The sequence below is a fragment of the Carcharhinus amblyrhynchos genome, chromosome 4 (assembly GCF_965287045.1).
Source record: "Carcharhinus amblyrhynchos chromosome 4, sCarAmb.v2.hapA, whole genome shotgun sequence".
Lineage (NCBI taxonomy): Eukaryota > Metazoa > Chordata > Chondrichthyes > Carcharhiniformes > Carcharhinidae > Carcharhinus > Carcharhinus amblyrhynchos.
This window is the reverse complement of record NC_137327.1, coordinates 54,628,959-54,645,918: the sequence shown is the minus strand read 5'-3', so window position 1 is coordinate 54,645,918 and position 16,960 is coordinate 54,628,959. Positions and strand designations below refer to the sequence as shown.

General features: G+C 40.4%; 1 protein-coding gene across 2 annotated transcripts; it reads left to right on the top strand.

Moving 5' to 3' along the window:
* LOC145342597 (uncharacterized) lies at window positions 1-16,640 on the top strand. 2 transcript variants are annotated; one of them, XM_080188144.1, is made up of 4 exons: window positions 1-343; window positions 14,126-14,177; window positions 14,287-14,411; window positions 16,350-16,640. In XM_080188144.1, exons 1-4 carry the CDS (start codon window positions 49-51, stop codon window positions 16,379-16,381), a joined length of 504 nt encoding a protein of 167 aa, XP_080044270.1. In that variant the 5' UTR covers window positions 1-48; the 3' UTR covers window positions 16,382-16,640. The 2 variants fall into 2 exon arrangements, 1 of the variants encoding a protein (XP_080044270.1); XR_013886576.1 differs by lacking the exons at window positions 14,126-14,177; window positions 14,287-14,411; window positions 16,350-16,640 and adding an exon at window positions 7,257-10,085.
* The last annotated feature ends 320 nt before the right edge of the window (window positions 16,641-16,960 follow it).

The window sequence follows — 16,960 nt, the reverse complement described above, 5'->3', positions numbered from 1 at the left end:
GCGACCGCCCCGCTGTTGTGATCCCGGGATTGAGCCCCGCACACACCGATGCAGAACAATGTGGCCAAAGGCGACAGAGGGAGAAGGCGGTCAGAACCCAGCAAGACCAGGTCGATCGGGGAATTAGTCCTGTCCGGGGGTCCCGTGAGGCAAGTGTCGAAGGTCAGCCCGGCCAAGCAGAAAGAGCAAGAGGGGCTGAAGCGGACCAGCGTGGCTGTGCTCAAATATAACCCCGCTCTTGCCAAATCCCGCCATGGCGACAGGCGCAAGAGCGCCGCCAAGAAAGGCTCCTCCAAAGATATAGACGAGCCTCGGCTATGGAGCAGCATAGAGGGTGGCACAGGTAGGTGCAGTAACGTTCAATGGCAGGACACTCACAATGGAGGGAACCTGGGACAAGGAACAAAAAGGTCCCGATCGTTAAAGGTCCCCCTCTCAATGAATGGTAGGACGCTAGCAAGTGCAGAGGCCCAGTGAGACCTTGGGGTGCATGTTCAAAGATCCCAGAAAGCAGCAGGACAGATACTTACCTTTATTAGCCAAGTAATAGAATACAAGAGCTGGGAGATTATGATGGAGCTGGACCACAGCTGGAGTAGTGCAGTTGTACAGGATGTTGATGAGGCCACACTTGAGTACTGAGTGCTGTTTTGGTCTCCTTATCTGAGGAAGGATATCCTTGCTATAGAGAGAGAGTGCAGCAAAAGTTTACCAAGCTGATTCCTGGGATGGCAGGACTGTCATATGAGGAGAGACTCTGGCGGTGATGTTACCATTTTTATTCTAAGTGCTGGGCAGACTTGATACTGGGAGAATTCTCTCCTCCCCCCGTATGGACTGTGCCTGCAAAATTTTGAGCGTGCCAAATTCGTGCTGCAGAAGCTGGTGGGCAGGGCTTAACGTGCCCAAAAGCCTGCAGAGGGAGATAGTGCATTTGTGCAGGCCTCTGATGCTCCACATGTGCATTAGCAGTTGCAGGGATCTGACAGATAAGAGAGAGCTGTCAGTTCCCTAATATTGCAAGCAGCCTGAAGCAGCTCCCTCCCCCTGTAATTTCGAGGGCCTGCGGCCTAACATGCAGGCCTGGACGACCGTCCCCCTTGATCGATTGCGTACCCCCCTGCCCCATGATAGCAGACCTGCCACCCTCCCCCCCACCGATCGCTGCAGAGTGGCAGCAGGCCCCCTCTCACTTCCTCCCACTAATCCCTGCAGAGTGGCAGCGGGCCCCTCTCACTTCCTCCCACTAATCCTTGCAGAGTGGCAGTGGGCCCCCTCCCCCATTAACCCCTCCCTCACTAGCCCTTCCCCCACTTGACAGGCCCCCACGCCCACTGACCCTGCCCCTACTGGCCCTGCCCCCACTGACCCTGCCCCCCCGACTGGACCCTCCCCACAGGGCACTGCCCAGTGGGTGTTCCCAGTGCCTAGAGGGCATTGCCTAGGTGCCAGACTGGTACTGCCTGGGGTGGGAGCCTCAGTGGCCTCTGGTTCCACCAGTGAGGCCAAGTCAACTGCTCCCCATTCATGGGGAGCCATGTCTATTCCTCACTGGTGAGAGATCCTTTTCCAGCGAGATCATAAAGGGGGGGCAAGCCCAGACGATTGAGCGCCAGGCTCGGTAAGCAGATGCAAGTACCCATTTTAATAAACTTAAATATGTTAACCTTCCTCACCCATTTCTGGTGAGAAGCTGACTGCGCCAGATATCCAGTGCTCATAAAATGCGCTGGCCATGAAAGCCGGTGCTGATTGTGCTTAGCACTCTATGACCCACTTTACCACCACGTCACACCCAAAAACGGGCACAGCACAATGGCAAAATCGCCCCCTAAGTCTGTTAGGATTCTACTTACTGGAGTTTAGAAGAGTGAGCGGAATCTGATAGAAACTTATAAAATCTAACAGAAATAGACTGAGTAGATTCAGAAAGAATGTCCCCAGTGGTGGGGGAGTCCTGAACTAGGAATTATAGTTTGAGGGTAAGGGGTAAACCAATTGGGCTGAAACGAGGAGAAATTTCTTCACCCAGTAAATCTGTGGAATTTGTACTACAGAATGTAATTGAGGCCAAAACATTGTGTGATTTCAAAAAGAAATTAGATAAAGCTCTTGGGGCTAGAGGGATCAAGGGATATGGGAGAAAGGCAGGATCAGGGTATTGATTTTGATGATCAGCCATGAACAGAATGAATGAAGGAGCAGGCTTGAAATGCTAAATGGCCCATTCCTGCTTCTATTTTCTATGTTTCTTTTTTCTGGTCACCACACCATTAGAAGGATGTGATTTCACTGGAGAGGATGAGGTGGGGATTCAGCACAATTCTGCCTGGACTGGAGTGTTTCAGCTATGAAGAGAGGCTGGTTAAGCTGGGCTTGTTTTCCTTAGAGCAGAGAACACTTGAGGGAGAATCTGATTGCGGTGTACAAAATTATGAGGGACGTAGATAGCATTGATACGAAGAAACCTTTCTCCTTAGTAGAGAGATCAACAATCAACGGCATAGGTTTAGAGGAGATTTCGGGAAAAGCTTTTTCAACCAGAGAGTGGTGGGAATCTGGAACTCACCACCTGAAAGGATGGCAGAGACGGGAACCCTCACAACATTTAATTTAGCTGGTCACTTGAAATGCCATAGCGTTACAAGGCTCAGATCAAGTGCTGGAAAATGGGACTAGAATAGGTAGATGCTTACTAGCTGGCACAGACACAATGGGCTGAAGGGTCTGTTGCTATGCTGTAAAATTCTATGAGTCTCTGAGGGGAAAGGCGTGAAAGGTGTGTGTGTGTGTGTTATATCCCTGAGTAGAAAGGACCCCTGCGAGACAAACAGTTACACAGGAGAGTGACCTCTGCATGCTTTTCTTTCACATTTAACTTGGAGGAAAACGGTTGAAAGAAGTTGCCTTGACATAGCCTTTCATGAACTCAAGGTGTTACAAAATGTCTTGCAGCCAAACGAAGCAATTCTTTGAATGTGCATTCGCTCTTTCAACAGTTAATTTTTACAAGATCCCAAAACAGCACCATGATAATGACTACTTTATCTGTTTTAATCATGTGTTGATTGGGAGTTAACTGTTAGAATCATAAAATCATACAGTGGCAATGCAGAAAGAAACCATTTCATCTATTAATTCCATGCCGTCTCTCTGAAAGACCGATTTATTTAATCCTTCTCCCTTTCCTGGGCCCTAACAATTCCCTTTTGAAAGCCATAGTTGAATCTGTCTCCACCACCCTTTCTGGATCATAATCAAGTTTTCCTCATGTCTCATTTGGTTCTTTTACCATTCTCTTTAAATTTGCTTGTGGTTCACAAGCAATTGTCATTGTCTCTCTATCTGCCCTGTCTACAGTCATTTTGAACAGCTTCTATCAAATCTCCTCAAACTTTTCTCGAAGGGAACAGAGCCAATTTAGCTTCTCCCATCTACCTACCTAACCAAAGTCCATCATCCCTGTGAAGCGACCCAGAATTAGTTATGGTATTCCAGTTGAGGCGGAACCAATGTTTTATAAAGTCTTACCGTACTTTCCTTGCATTTGCACTCTCTGCTCCTGATTTTAACTCATTGTAAGTGAATTGGTTTTAAGTGAGTTGAATCCTTGCACTCTGCCTCTCTTTATGAAGACAAACACTTTCTCAAACTGCCCTACCATTTTCAATAAACTGTGTATGTATCTCTCTGCTTCTCCATCCTCTTTACAAATTGCATCCTTGAGTTTATATTGCCTCTCGTGGTTTTTCCAACCAAACCATCACTTTGCACTTCTTTTCTGTCAAATTTCAACTGCCATAACTGCCTAACTGTTTCATCAGTCTATCCGCTTCCTCTTGAAATGTATTACTGTTCTCCTTAGAGTTCACAATACTTCCAAATGTCGTGTGATCTGCAGACTTTGATATTGTGGCCTATTCATCAAAATCATTAATAGATGGGCACTTCAACAATATTGGTATACAATAATGTGACAAAAATCAAAATTCAAATTCATTAAAACAAACATGTAGAGCTTTATTTAATTCTTCAACAGCCTCATAATAACAGTAGGGGATAGGAAGAAAGAGAAGAAAGAAAATTACAGCACAAGAACGGACTGTTCCGCCCTCCAAGCCTGCATTGACCATGCTGGCCGATTGAACTAAAACCCCCTAGCCTTTCGGTGAACATATCCCTCTATTCCCATCCTATTCATGTATTTGTATTATGTATAAGAGGTTGAGAGAGAACAGTGCTGGATGTTCCATTTTAAAAATCTTATTCCCATAAATTATCCCCCAAATGTTTGATTTAAATATTAGATTTATGCAACAGTGCTGATCACAACAATAAGAAATGAAATGAACTTTAATCATACTTCATTGTAGTCATCTGAATAGAAATGATTTAAAAGGATGACCAGACATTCTGCCTGAAAAGGGAAATAAAGAGGAACAGTCAGGACCTTCACTTCTAGCCAATTCTGAAAATGACTTTAAGACACCAACTGCAATAATTCTTACCATGGTTTTGATAGCCCTGTATTTTGCCAGTTCTTTGCAATAAAGCCATATTTCTTTTCAGGGATGTTGGCTACACTGTGACCACATTTTTAATGCAATTATTTATTTTAATTAACTTCTAATTAATTATTATTGAAGTTCATTTTAAATGTCACATATTGATGTCCATCTTCGATGAAAATTAATATGTATCTGAATCATCGCAAAGAGAATATTGTTTAGATGTGCACAATGTTATATCTATCATATATATTTTATCAAATGATAAAACAATTCTAATGTCCTTTATTCTGACATTTGTATCAGGTCAATTTTGCGCTTAACCTTTAAAATCTCTCAGTATCAAAAAAATACTCATGCATGAAGAAAATTGTTTTCTTAATACTGACCCTGACGGGCATCACTGTAAATTTCCTCCAAACTGAAAACAACTATTCACCATATCACTCAGTTTCTTATTATCCTGCCAACTTCAAAACATTTTTGAAGAAGTCATATTGGACTTGAAATGTTAACTCTGTTTCTCTCTCCACAGATGCTGCCAGATCTGCTGAGCTTTTGCAGCACTTTCTGTTTTTATTAACTTCACATCTAAGCTTTCACCATCCCTTTTATTCAACGGGTTTCAAATTATTTGGCACTTTATCATAAACCATTTGGAAATCTATGCACACCACATACACAATGGTTATCCTCAACAACCCTTTCTGTTGCTTTGCAAAAAAATTCAATTAAGTTAATTAAGCACAATTTGCCTTTACCAAACCCAAGCTAGGTTTACATAATAAATTCACATTGTCCAAGTGAATGTTAATTTTATCCTGAATTATCACTTTGGAAAGTTTTTTCACCATGGAGGTTAAACTGAGTGGCCTATCATTATACCTGTTTGGGTTCATCATTTCACTTTTTTCTTTTCAACCTTTTGCAGTTCTTGTATCTAAGGAGGACTGCAAGATTTGGATAGCACCTTTGCAATTCTCACCATTACTTCTCTCACAATCTTGGATGCAGTTCATTTGGTTCTGGTGACTTATCAACTTTTAAGTACAGCCAGCATTTCTAGTACCTCTTCTTTTTCAATGTTGAGCCCATCCATTATCTATGCTTTCTCTTTCTCAATGACTTTGGCAGTATACTCTTCCTTAGTAAAGACAGATGCAAGTTACTCATTTTGTACCTCAACCATGCCCTCTGCCTCCATGCACGGGAGTCCTTTTTGATCCTGCTTCTCTTTTACCTTTTACTATTATTACACCTATAAAAGACTCTTGGATTTCCTTTTATGTTAGCTGCTAGTCAATTCGCATGCTCTCTCTTTGCCTCTTTGATTTCTTTTTACACTTCCCTACTACTTTTTATAATTCACTTCATTCCAATTCAGGTATGTTTTATAGTAGCTTGCATCTTGTCCGTTTCTATAGCTAATGTAAACCATTTGATATTATGATCACTGTTTCTGAAATGCTTCCCTTCTGACACTTGATCTGCTTGACCGTTCTCATTTCCAAGAAAGAGAAACACATGCGCACACACACGTACATACACGTACACACACACTATTACTATACCAGCCTAGGTTAGGAGAATTAAAGTCCCTCACTAACCCTAACGGGCTCAGTCAAAGAAGATAGAGAGTTGAAATTGCAGGGGCCCTGGCAGACATATTCAAAATGTCGATATCGCCGGGTGAGATGCCGGATGATTGGAGGATAGCTCATGTTGTTCTGTCGTTTAAAAAAGGCTCAAAAAGTAATCCGGTAAATTATAGGCCAGTAAGTTTGACATCAGTAGTAGGTAAATTATTGGAAGGAGTAGTAAGAGATAGGATCTACAAATATTTGGATGGACAGGGACTTAATTAGGGAGAGTCAACATGGCTTTGTGCGTGGTAGGTCATGTTTAACCAATCTATTAGAGTTTTTCGAGCAGGCTACCAGGAAAGTGGATGAAAGAAAGGCAGTGGAGGTTGTCCACATAGACTTTAGTAAGGCCGTTGACAAGGTCCCGCATGGGAGGTTAGTTTAGGAAGATTCAGTCGCTAGGTATACATGGAGAGGTAGTAAATTGGATTAGACATTGGCTCAATGGAAGAAGCCAGAGAGTGGTAGCGGAGGATTGCTTCTGTGAGTGGAGGCCTGTGGCTAGTGGTCTGCCACCGGGATCAGTGCTGGGTCCATTGTTGTTTGTCATCTATATCAATGATCTGGATGATAATGTGGTAAATTGGATCAGCAAATAAAACTTAAAACCTCACACTTTTTCAACCCAATTATTTTAGCTTTTATCTTGGATTCTTACATCAATACTTAGCCTTAATCCCAATCTCAGTTTCCTCCCATTCTGCCACTCATTTCTTTCTCAAACTGTTGGCCAGCATATTTAGAGAGAATACCCCTGTTCTTTTTCAAATAATGCCTTTGGATCATTAACATCCCAGAGAGACCCTCCTTAGGGCCTCGTTAGATTACATCTGAAAAATGGCTCTTCGGACAATGTAGCACTTCCTCGGTGCTGCACTGGACAGTCTGCCTGATCATGTGCTCAAGTCTTCTTCTGAGGTGGGGCTTGAACACAACCCCCTAACAAGAATGCCAACTCCACCACGTTATAAATCATGAGACAAACTTTAAAAATCAAGAGGTTTGTATAAAAATCGTACGTTGCTATTTGTTTTCCCAAAATGAAGCAATATACATTGGCAGTTGGTATATAAACCTCATTAGTGGCTTATTTAATCTCCAACAGGTCAGAATTTTTTTTTTACAAACACTACATTACTGCACCTGAAAATACTTTACAAAAGACTGTTATAAAGCTTCTACCTGTTAATCGGGTGTGATCATGGCCACATCTGGAGTTCGATGCAACATTCTCTTCTGCAGCAAAAAGATACAGAATGGAGAACTCGGACCTCACAACTGCTGGATGCCAGGCATGGCGAGGCGGGAGTTCATCATCATTTTAATGCATTGATATGTATTAATCTGTTAGTTAGATCCATGTATCTCTTTCATGCTTAAATTAATTGGGCTGTACATGTTATGTTTTAAATCTTTCTGTATGCACAGATATAGTTTTCAATGGACTAACACCTTGTGCTATATATAATACATTTGTGCATATCTATTTATTTATTAGTTTATAACTGTTTGATTTTGTCAATATTTTGTTTGTAAATGTATTTATTTGTGAGTTACCGATCAGTGCAATTTCTCTTTGTCAGTTGTAAACATAATGTGAAGTTTTGTTCCCGAAGCACCCAAACAACACTCTTCTTGTTTTGTGCAGTCTAATTTGCATTTTTTCGTTCCGATATATGTGGACTACTTTCCTTTTAAATTGGCCCCAATAAAGTTCATTTATTGTTGACTGTTTTCTTTTCGGTTGTTACATAAATTTTATTTAAATTCTGGTCATCATGTCCCAAGTATACGCCTAGAGCAAACTGCAAATTCTAATTCCTCTTTGAGATTGGGTACAATGTTCTGTGTCCAGCATATCACCAAGCATTTAAACATCAAGGATATGGTAGATTTCTGTCCACACAACACCAAATCCTGGCGCTCCTACCTCTCCCTGACTCCCAGTCAGTTGCATAGCCCATAACTACAATCTTCTTTTCATGACCATGTATAGCACAGATTGTGTGAAATTCTGAAGCATTGTGAAGCTTGGGGAAAACAAATGAAATTGTTTTTGTCAATTTGAGTCATTCAAGTACCATGCCGAGCTTTGCACTATGTTGTGGATGTGTATTTACACACTGGAAACCATATGCAATCTTTGCCCCACAAGTTGATGGTCGTTTCTCCAATTCTGTGCTGCTACACTGAAGGGGAAAAGCCACCTTTCACTCACATGTTCTCTTGGGGATGGAGCACAATGTGGCAGATCAAGATTTTCAATGAATTTTCATTCCTGTTAAAAGTCCTGACATATCAGAACCTTCTTGCAAGGTTGCAAGTGAGACTCAATTTTACTGCAAGATCATGATTTTAGTAATGCAAGAATTGGTATGTCTGTTCTGACTCATAGAGATAAAAGTGCTAGCAATTTAATCATAATTGTTTATAAGAGAGAAGAAAAGCTTCGCTAGGGTTATGTTTAATAGTGTGAGCATGTAATTGTTAAATGTATTTGGCATAGCACTCACTAAAAAGCACTCGTGGACAAAATGGATATACATTCCAGAGAGAGCCATAATATTCATAAATTAATGGGTGAGTATGTTTTTGTGGTTTTTACTTTTTCTAATATTCATTCTTGGGATACAAGGACTGTTGGTAATGCCAGCATTTATTGTTCATCCCTAATTATGCCTGAAAGATGGTCTAGGCCATCTTCTTGAACTGCTGTGGTGCAGGTATGCTCACAGTGCTACTCAGGAGAGAGTCACAGGACTTGACTCAGTAACTGTGATGGGACGGTGATGTGATTTCGAATCAGGATGGCACATTATTTAGTGGGGAGCATTCAAGGTGGTAGTGTTCCTATGTCTGCTGCCCTTGTCCTTCTGAGTTGTAGAGGTTACAACTTTGAAAGATGCCTTCTAAGAAAGCTTGCAATGCAGCTTGCAGATGATACACTCTACTGTCACTGTGCATCAGTGGTGGAGGGAGTGAATGTTTAAGATGATGGATGGCATGCTAATCAAGTGGACAGCTTTGTCCTGGATGGTGTGGAGTTTCTTGAGTGTTAAACATCCAGGCAAACGGAAGGTATTCCTTTGCCCTCTTGACTTGCAGACAGGCTTTGGGTAATGAGGGGGTGAGTTACTGGCTGCAGAATTTCAACCTGTGACCTGATGTTATAGCCACAGTATTAATTTGACTGCACCAGTTCAGTTTAATATCCATGGTAACCCATAGGATGTTTATAATGGGGATTCAGTGATAAGGATGCCATTGAATGTAAAAGGGAAATGATTAGATTTTTTCTTGTTAGAAATGTTCATTGTCTGGCAATTATGTGGCATGAATGTTACTTGCCAATTGTTAGCCCAAGCCTGACTGCTGTCCAGGTCTTGCTGCATGCAGGCATGGACCTCTTTCTGCAAGGCTTGCATTACGCAATTAGGTTGAGGTTGGGGTTGAATATTTGGTTAAAAATATATACCAATGGGAACTTTTCACTTCCAAAGAAATCCTAAATTTGTTACCAATAGCATTGCTCTTGGAATCCTTGCTAGTATTAATATGCAACTAGTGAACCCCTCATGGCATTGCTTACAGTGAGCCAGAGGGTACAATGGACATGTGTGCGAAATAAACAGATGGTAAAGTGATTCTCCATTGATTCAAATTTGCCTGAAACCAACAAGGATCAATGGATAATGCTCAGAGAAAATGCTTGATAGAAATAGGGGGATTAGACTGTATGATGAGAACATGTAGGACTACAGCAAAATAGAAATGCTGATTAAATAAATCTAAGATGTTGAAAATTGGAATAAAATTTATATTGTACAGTTTTATATAATTGTAAAGGTTTGGAAAAATAGAAATTAACTGTCAAATCGAATCATTGTAAAATATACAAAGTTAATTTTAAAATGTGTATGTGTGCAAATATATATTTGTATATGTTGTGTATAAAGAATGGATTATATTTAAATATGGTGTCTTGTAAATGGGTCATATAATAAAAATAGTAAGAATTTTATATTTGTGTGAGTGTCAGTTTCTTTTGTCAAAATGATGTTGTGAAGCTGAAGTTACAATACAGCAGATAGTGTGAACAGTCATGCTGCAATCTTGACAAGCTATGAAACATCAGAGAAGGAGGAGGAATGAATTGGACAGTGCAGAGCTTGGTGACAGTGAGTGCAAGAAAGCTTGTAGTGGCAGCTACAAGGGTAAATTTGTGAAGTGGGAAGTGCTGCAATGTTTGAGAATATATGCTCAAAGTGAAGATCAAGACAAAAAAAAACACAGAAGAGTGAGATGTAAAATAAAAAGAAATATTAGGAACAATAGTAAGAACAAAATACAAGCAGTAGTAAATTATCTCAGAGAAAGAAAATTACAAACAACATGACCAAGAGCTAAAGGTGAAAGAGTAACACAGAGTGGGATTTTTAAAAATGATGCAGTGTAACATGGTGTGGTGTGACTTATTTCTCATTTACAGGATGTCCTCAGTGATATCATCCAAAAACACATCATTCAATTCCACAGTTATATTACTGACACCTAGTTCTTTCTCACAAGCACCAACCTCATCCCCTCCAATGACTCTGATTTGTCCCGCTATTTGACTGAGATGCAGTATTGGATGAATGGAAATTTCCACCAGTTAACTATTAGGAAGACCAAAGCTTGTCTTTGGTCCTCACTGTGATTTCTATTCCCTAGCGACTGACTACATTTCTCTCCCTGGTTTCTGTCTCAGGCTGAATCAGAGTGTGATCCAGTCCCTTGCTAACCCTGCCCCCTACCCTATATCTGTAATCTCTTCCAGGCCCCAATCCTCCGAGATCTGGGCCCCTCCAATTCTTCGCCCACCATTGGCAGTAATACCTTCTGCTACCTGGACCCTAAGCTCTGCAATTTCCTTCCTAAACCTCTCTGCTTTGTGAGCTCCCTCCTTAAAGAAACTCCTTCAAAGTTTCATCTTTGAATAAGCTTTTGGTTACCTGTTCTAATATCTCTCGATGTGACTTGGTGTCAAATATTGTTAACACTCATTTGCGGTGCTTCGGAACCGTTTGCTATGTTAAAGGTGCTGCAAAAATGCAAATTGTTTTCACGGTATGATGGGACATGACAAAATATGGCTTAGTATGGAGTGATGTGGCATGTCCAGGTAGAATTGGAGGGCAGAACTTGACATATAGGTTGGGAAGGGCATTGATCTCAGGCCTTGTTGGTGGACAGACTTCAGTCAATCCTGCCATCTGTACTAAATGCATCCACAATCATTCTCAACCATGCAGGCACATCGTCCATCCTAAATATAAGCTGTAAAAGTGGGCTCTGTGGTGCTGCTACTGCTGGTGATAAGGAGTCCAGAGTCCTGAAAATATTGACCATTTCTGGTGCAGCCCACATAGCATGCAGCTATGCCATGTGTGTACCAGAAACGTGCGTAGTTGACATGTGATGATGCCACTCTGCATTTAATGCCAATTTGATGCCCAAGTTGTCATTTTGGACTTCACAGGATCTATTGAAGCCCTCTTGGAGACATTTTGCAGTTGAACATATGTTCAATTGCAAAAAGTTTCCTCCCCCCAATAATTCATGCTGCTTTTTAAAGGGATCATTTTCAAGTGAAGTGCTATTTGCTTTTGTTGGTACAGAATGTGTGGAAGTATGATATTTTGTTCCGAACTGTTGGGGGAGTTTGGAAAAGCTTTTGTGTTCAGAAGGGAGTGGTGCTGGTTTTGGACAGGGAAGTCAGAGCAATTGAAAGGTCTGTGAGTAGAAAAACCATCTTTCTCGAGCAGTCCCTCTTGGGCTACAACAAAGCCAGGATATAGAGCATAAGCAGCAAAGAGAAATTATCTGCTCCAATACAGTATATAGGAACATATGTGAAAACCCACTTAATATCTACCCCCTGAATACAATAAAATCCTCAAGTAATGTTTACTTAACACCCTGGCTCCTAACCTATTAAGATCCTTGAAAGTCAAAAGTTCTTGACCTCAGACGAAAATCATTAAATAAGCTAGCACCTGCTACTTTGTCTCAGACAGAGTTCTACATTTTTACCACCCTGTCTGTGAAGGTGTGTTTCCTAACCTCTCTCCTGAATGGCCAGATACTGCTTTTAAGATTGTGTCCATTTTTCTTCAACGTCACCACTAGCAGAAAAAAATCGTCTCCATCTCTCCACCCAATTTATTTCAAAATCCAAAACAGTCAAATTACCCATAGCCATTTGTATTCCAGGAAATTCAAGCCTGGTTTATGTAATCTCTCCTCATGAGTTATTCCTTACAGCTCTACATTCTCATGGATTTATATAATACTCCTTCAAAGTTCAATATTTCCTTCCTAAAATCTATTTCTAGAGCTGTGCAGAGTAGTAAAGATATGAGGACTAATTAAGGCTTTGCAAAGTTGTAATAAAATTGCCTCCTTTTATATTCTAGACCACCAGTTAGCATTTTATTAACCGTTTTGATTATTTTTTGAACCTTTAAGTTAGTGATCTGTTTATGAACCAGTCCATTTAAATGTCTTTGGAGACCCCCTGTTCCAGGTTTTCCAGCACTTAATGTTCAAATTTATCTTTTTGTGGTCCAAAATGTGTGGATGATCTCATACGTACCAGTGTTAAAATCCATCTGGCATTCCCTGCAATTTCCTGGCTATGGTGTGGAGATGCTGGTGTTGGACTAGAGTAAACACAATAAAAAGTATCACAACACCAGGTTGTCCTGTTTCCTGCCTTGATTGGCTCCGAGTCCCACTGACTGAGTTTGTCCAATATTATATTGATATATCTTCATGCAGAAAAGGGCTTCAGGTCTGCAAACCAGGAGTCATGGAGCCCATGGACCAGGGAGCAGGAGTGACATTCAAAAGGCAAGATGCCACTGAATTTGTAGGGCAGGGCTTGGAGCCAATGAGTGTGTAGAATGAGCCCAAGAGCTGGCAATGGTGAGGAGTGGTGCTAGAACTTACATTAATGCTGAGACTAGAATGAAGTTATTAGGATAGCTTCTTAAAGTTAAGTAAAGAAGATTGAACCATGATCTAATCAAAGTGTTTGAAATATTAAAATAACCCAAAAAGTAAATTTTAAAAATTCCTCTGGTAAGTAAATTCAGAACATAAATCTTAAAATGACAACCCAGCCAATCAGAAGTGAATTCAGAAAATACTTTTTCATACAAAAGATAATAGAAATTGAAACTTTCAAGGCTGGGATTGATACATAATTGTAGGGACGTGTGATTTTTGCACGCTACAGATTCATTGAGGAACAGAAAGGGTATTTATTAATAAGCAAAAATTGGACAGAGACTGGCAGCCCCATGTTGCTATCCAGTCCCTACATGTCTACTACATACCTTCAGACTGTCTTTTGCCTTAGACAGAGCTCCACTCCCTGGGATGATTACCCACTCTCGTTCTAATTGGTTCCTGCTGCGTTGCCCTTAAAGTGACAATCACCACAGAATGGATTTCAAAGACTATGGAGCAAAGACAAGTAAAATAACATTGAGATATAATAATAGATTAAGTATAAGATGATCTACTTAGCTTTTACAAGCTAAGGTAAGGGACTTCAAAGGTAGTGAAAACTCACAGAAGTGATGGGACAGGGCACACTAGGATCCAGAGTAGGAGTCACAACATTTACCAAAGTCTAACAAGACAACTGAAAAGGAGGCAGCAAAGACTACTGAATGAGAGAAAGAGTATTTGAAGCACAAATGAAGCCATTAATGTTAACATACTAGAAAGGCAGAATGGTCTATCACTACATTAATGAAATTTGAATAAATAAGAGTTATTTTGTGATGAACATTTGTAACTGGACATGATTCAGTCATGCTAGTGGTACTTTGTTTTCAGTTTGTATTATAATAAGGACACTATTTGAAAAGTCTTCAATTGTTTGACTTCTTTCTAATGATGTTTCTTGTGCTCTTTTTGTAGAAGTATACTTCTCTGGCCATGCAATCAGACATTTGCAACCACGCGCTCAGAGGTTAGGGCCAAAGTTTGATTCCTTTTTCCACTTCTGTTTGATTTTCTTTTGCCTATTACGCCACAAGCTTAATGTTCTTAAAGCTGATCGGGTACTCATTCAATTTCAGCTCTTCTGCTAAACGTCAGGATCCAGGAACACAAAGGCGTCAGTTAAAGACAACTGAGTCGGAAGCATTTACCATGCAGCCTCCAGCCCCTGTCCCAAAACCTTGGCCTCCTGTAAAGAAACCAGGTAATATTCCATTCGAAAAAATTGTTGCCAATTTTTTCTTGGGTGCGTTATAAAATGTTCCTTTTATGAGGTTGCAATTCTTATTTAAAGCCTGGCAACCTGCCTTTAATGCATTTACCTCTTCATTATTTGTTTGCTATGACAAAGAGTTAATGTTTTGAAAACTGAAGGCATGATCTTTGTAGAAAAGTGACCAAGTACTCTTAACCTTTGCTGCCATCAGTCTGCATTTTCTTCACTGAACTGACATAAACTGGAATGGATTAGCAAGTGACAGTGTGTCACAAATTAAGCCAATTTAAGCAAAATGAAGATAATGTAATTTTTCACCGTATTTACATCCTTATTTATATTTGTAATTGTGCACATGAAAGATAAGATTCACATGCTATTCACATGTGCTCTAGATAGGATATATTCTGAGAGGTTTTTTTTGGATTCCTCAGCAATATATGATTTTTCTCAGAGACACCTCAATTGTTACCTTACATTACCCTGAAGAAACAGTAAAAGATATTGGACAGCTTTGGTGGAGCCTGCTGGAGTGGACAAGTGCAGTTGGGTGTACCAGAAGAAAGGACATTGAGAAGACTCTCTCCAATTAAGTAGGGGCAGGAAGGGCACAATGAGTGAACCTTGCCCGCTGGCAATGGGAAGACAATTATGTTAATTAATGAGCCATTGGAATCCAATTATCCTTGATCCCGCTGGAATTTTAATGATGGCTCAAGGATTCTTCCAAACTTGCACTGCTTTCCCTTGCCTTATGAAAGCAGTCTTGTAGTGGGGAGCCCTCGTTCACAGTCATTTTGAGTCTGATTGGGACTCAACACCAGGAAGGTTGGGAGGAGAGTGGGATAATGCTGAAAGCTTTCCTTGGCTTTTCCTCTGTTCTCCCCTTGTCTCATCTGATCAGCAACCCCCTACCCTCAACCCCAACACTGAACAGTGTCCTGAAATTCAGCATCAATCCTGGGGCTGATCCTCAGTGCATTAATGACAGCAGTCATCACTCCTAGTGGTGCTGCCTGTAATGTAGAACTACTGTTCTTTGATTGGCCAACCCCTCTTAGGGGTGCTCTAAATTCCTTAATTATGGTCAGTTAAGTTCCTGACTTGCACTTAATTGCATTGGACCTTCCCTTTGGAAGTGACATGGAGTTTCCACGGGTTCTCTAACCAATAGGTGGTCCCACTTAGTTGGAATAAAATCCTGTTGCTAGCCTAATTAGAAACTGCACTGTGCATATGTTTGTAGATGAATTATTTGTTGGAGGGCACAATACTGCCTGTGGCCACATGTTCTGAAAATTATGGCATGAAAATATGCCACATTTTCTAGAACATTCCAGAAGTTATTGTTGCTAGATCCAGAGTAATGTCATAGTACATAGTCTTTTATTTTTCCATTGAAATGGGAAGTGGTTTGAGAGAAGAAGATTACATTCAGAATTGATTTATAAAAAAAGAAACAGGTCTTCAAGAAAAAAAGTTTAATAATAATTATAATTTTACTTTTATTTTTTAAAAATTAAAATAAACAAGTAGCTAACATTCACAAATCTTTATTGTTGTAAAAGTCTAAATAAAATGGCTTGTGATATTTGAGATTGTGGCAGAAACTAGATGCTGAGGATCTCTGAATGGTAACTCCCCCACCCTCCATCCCCTCAGTATCTGGTGGCAAATCAATATAGTCCTCCCAGCTTATTGATAAGGGGTTTGGCGGGTGTCAATCTACTTGGCAAGAGTATTAGTCAACTTGCAGTGCAGAGTGGCAACGTCACTGTGCAAATGATGCAAGGTAAGACTAAAAAGCCATCTGTGACATTATCTGTGCCCTAAGATGTTAGGACCTGTGTTTACCATTGTTTCAAAGACAGTAGGAGGTAATTTGAGGCTGATCCTGTGGCTGATGTATACCTTCATGTTTTATAGGTGCCTCAACAGATGCCCTCAACCTTCTGTGAGGTGGCCATGTGAAGGATCCCAGAGAAGGATGATATCATCCCTCCTTTCTTCTTACCCAGCTGTAGACCCCATAGATGGTGGATCTCCAAAATCATGAATTTATCCCTTCCTCTTCACCTTCACTTATCATCCTCTTCAGATCCTGTGATTGGGGTCTCCAACCAAGGATGCAGCCATGGGCAGCAATGTGAATGGATCTATATCTAGATCTATATGAACATTATAATTTATGAGCATACATTTTCAGAGTCTACAGCTTTTAATGGACAGCTATGTAATATAGCAAATTATGTTTTCACTTGTAATTTTGCCCAGAATAAAGATTTTAAAATATTCAATTAACATTCTACATGTTTTTGCTGACTCTGCAGTGAGATATCATAATCAATAGTAGATTAGCCAATTATGTGTGATTAAGATGTGCATACAGTGGATAACACAATATAAATTAAGCCTATAAACATAATTTAAAAGAATCTTTGGATTCTGTAGATGTGGTTTCTCTGAGTTCCTTTACCTTTTGTAATCTGGATGGTACTTACCAGCCTCAAGTAGAGGATGAAGTAAATCTTGGGAAC

Bases quoted from the DNA above. Each gene is read 5' to 3' on its own strand.
- LOC145342597 (XM_080188144.1), top strand. From the start codon at position 49: ATGCAGAACAATGTGGCCAAAGGCGACAGAGGGAGAAGGCGGTCAGAA. The intron at 14,178-14,286 runs GTTAGGGCCAAA...ATTCAATTTCAG, and splicing joins TTGCAACCACGCGCTCAGAG to CTCTTCTGCTAAACGTCAGG. The intron at 14,412-16,349 runs GTAATATTCCAT...CATGTTTTATAG, and splicing joins GCCTCCTGTAAAGAAACCAG to GTGCCTCAACAGATGCCCTC.